This window comes from Penaeus monodon, chromosome 23 (genome assembly GCF_015228065.2).
Source record: "Penaeus monodon isolate SGIC_2016 chromosome 23, NSTDA_Pmon_1, whole genome shotgun sequence".
Lineage (NCBI taxonomy): Eukaryota > Metazoa > Arthropoda > Malacostraca > Decapoda > Penaeidae > Penaeus > Penaeus monodon.
Genome location: NC_051408.1, coordinates 1,171,893 through 1,172,552, shown reverse-complemented (window position 1 = coordinate 1,172,552; position 660 = coordinate 1,171,893). Strand labels below are relative to the sequence as shown.

General features: G+C 42.7%; 1 protein-coding gene across 1 annotated transcript in view; it reads left to right on the top strand.

The window, feature by feature from the left end:
- Nucleotides 1-660, top strand: part of LOC119587702 (transcription elongation factor SPT6-like) — a gene marked incomplete at its 5' end in the record, with an annotated part of 9,377 nt that overhangs the window by 2,377 nt on the left and 6,340 nt on the right. The window contains 1 exon segment of the mRNA XM_037936380.1: nucleotides 241-472. Within this exon segment, the coding sequence (XP_037792308.1) occupies nucleotides 241-472 (232 nt within the window).

Below are 660 nucleotides of genomic sequence, written 5' to 3'. Positions count from 1 at the left end.
ACTTTCATGTCTGTGATAACCTTCCTTTTGGATGATTGTGACAAAATTTAGTGATAAACAATTATTTGTTAGTCCTTATTTTTGGGTTATGACTGGCTGTAGTGAGGATCAAGCAGTTTTCCAAATGTGGCATGAAGCAGAAGGGAATTCTCTCTGCTGATGTGGTGAAGAGTGTTGATGCAACAAATACATTGTAATGAGTATTTGTGAAATCCTAATGGAGTCTCTGACCCTCTACAGGAGGATGACGAAGAGGCTGCCCCCGCCCCACAGGTCCCCCAGCAGCCGGAGACCTATGCCTCGGAAGAGGAGGAGGAAGAGTCCGATGGTGAAGGAAGCTTCATTGTGGATGACGATGGCAAGCCCATCGCCAAGACAAAGAAGAAGGCCATCTTTGAGGATGAGGGTCTCGAGGCTGCAAGAGACATCTTCGGTTGTGACTTCGACTACGGAGAGTTTGAGCAGTATGAAGGTCAGTAGAATGGGAGGCTTTGGGGGAGAGATGTGGGGCAGTTAAGCTGTGCTATCAAGAATTTTCCACATTGAGTTGAAAAGGAATATACTGGGAATATGTCTTCATTGATGCAAAGTTAAATAGTATGTAAAGACTTCAAAAGCAAAATTACAAAAAGTATTAACTGTTTTTATGTATATATATAT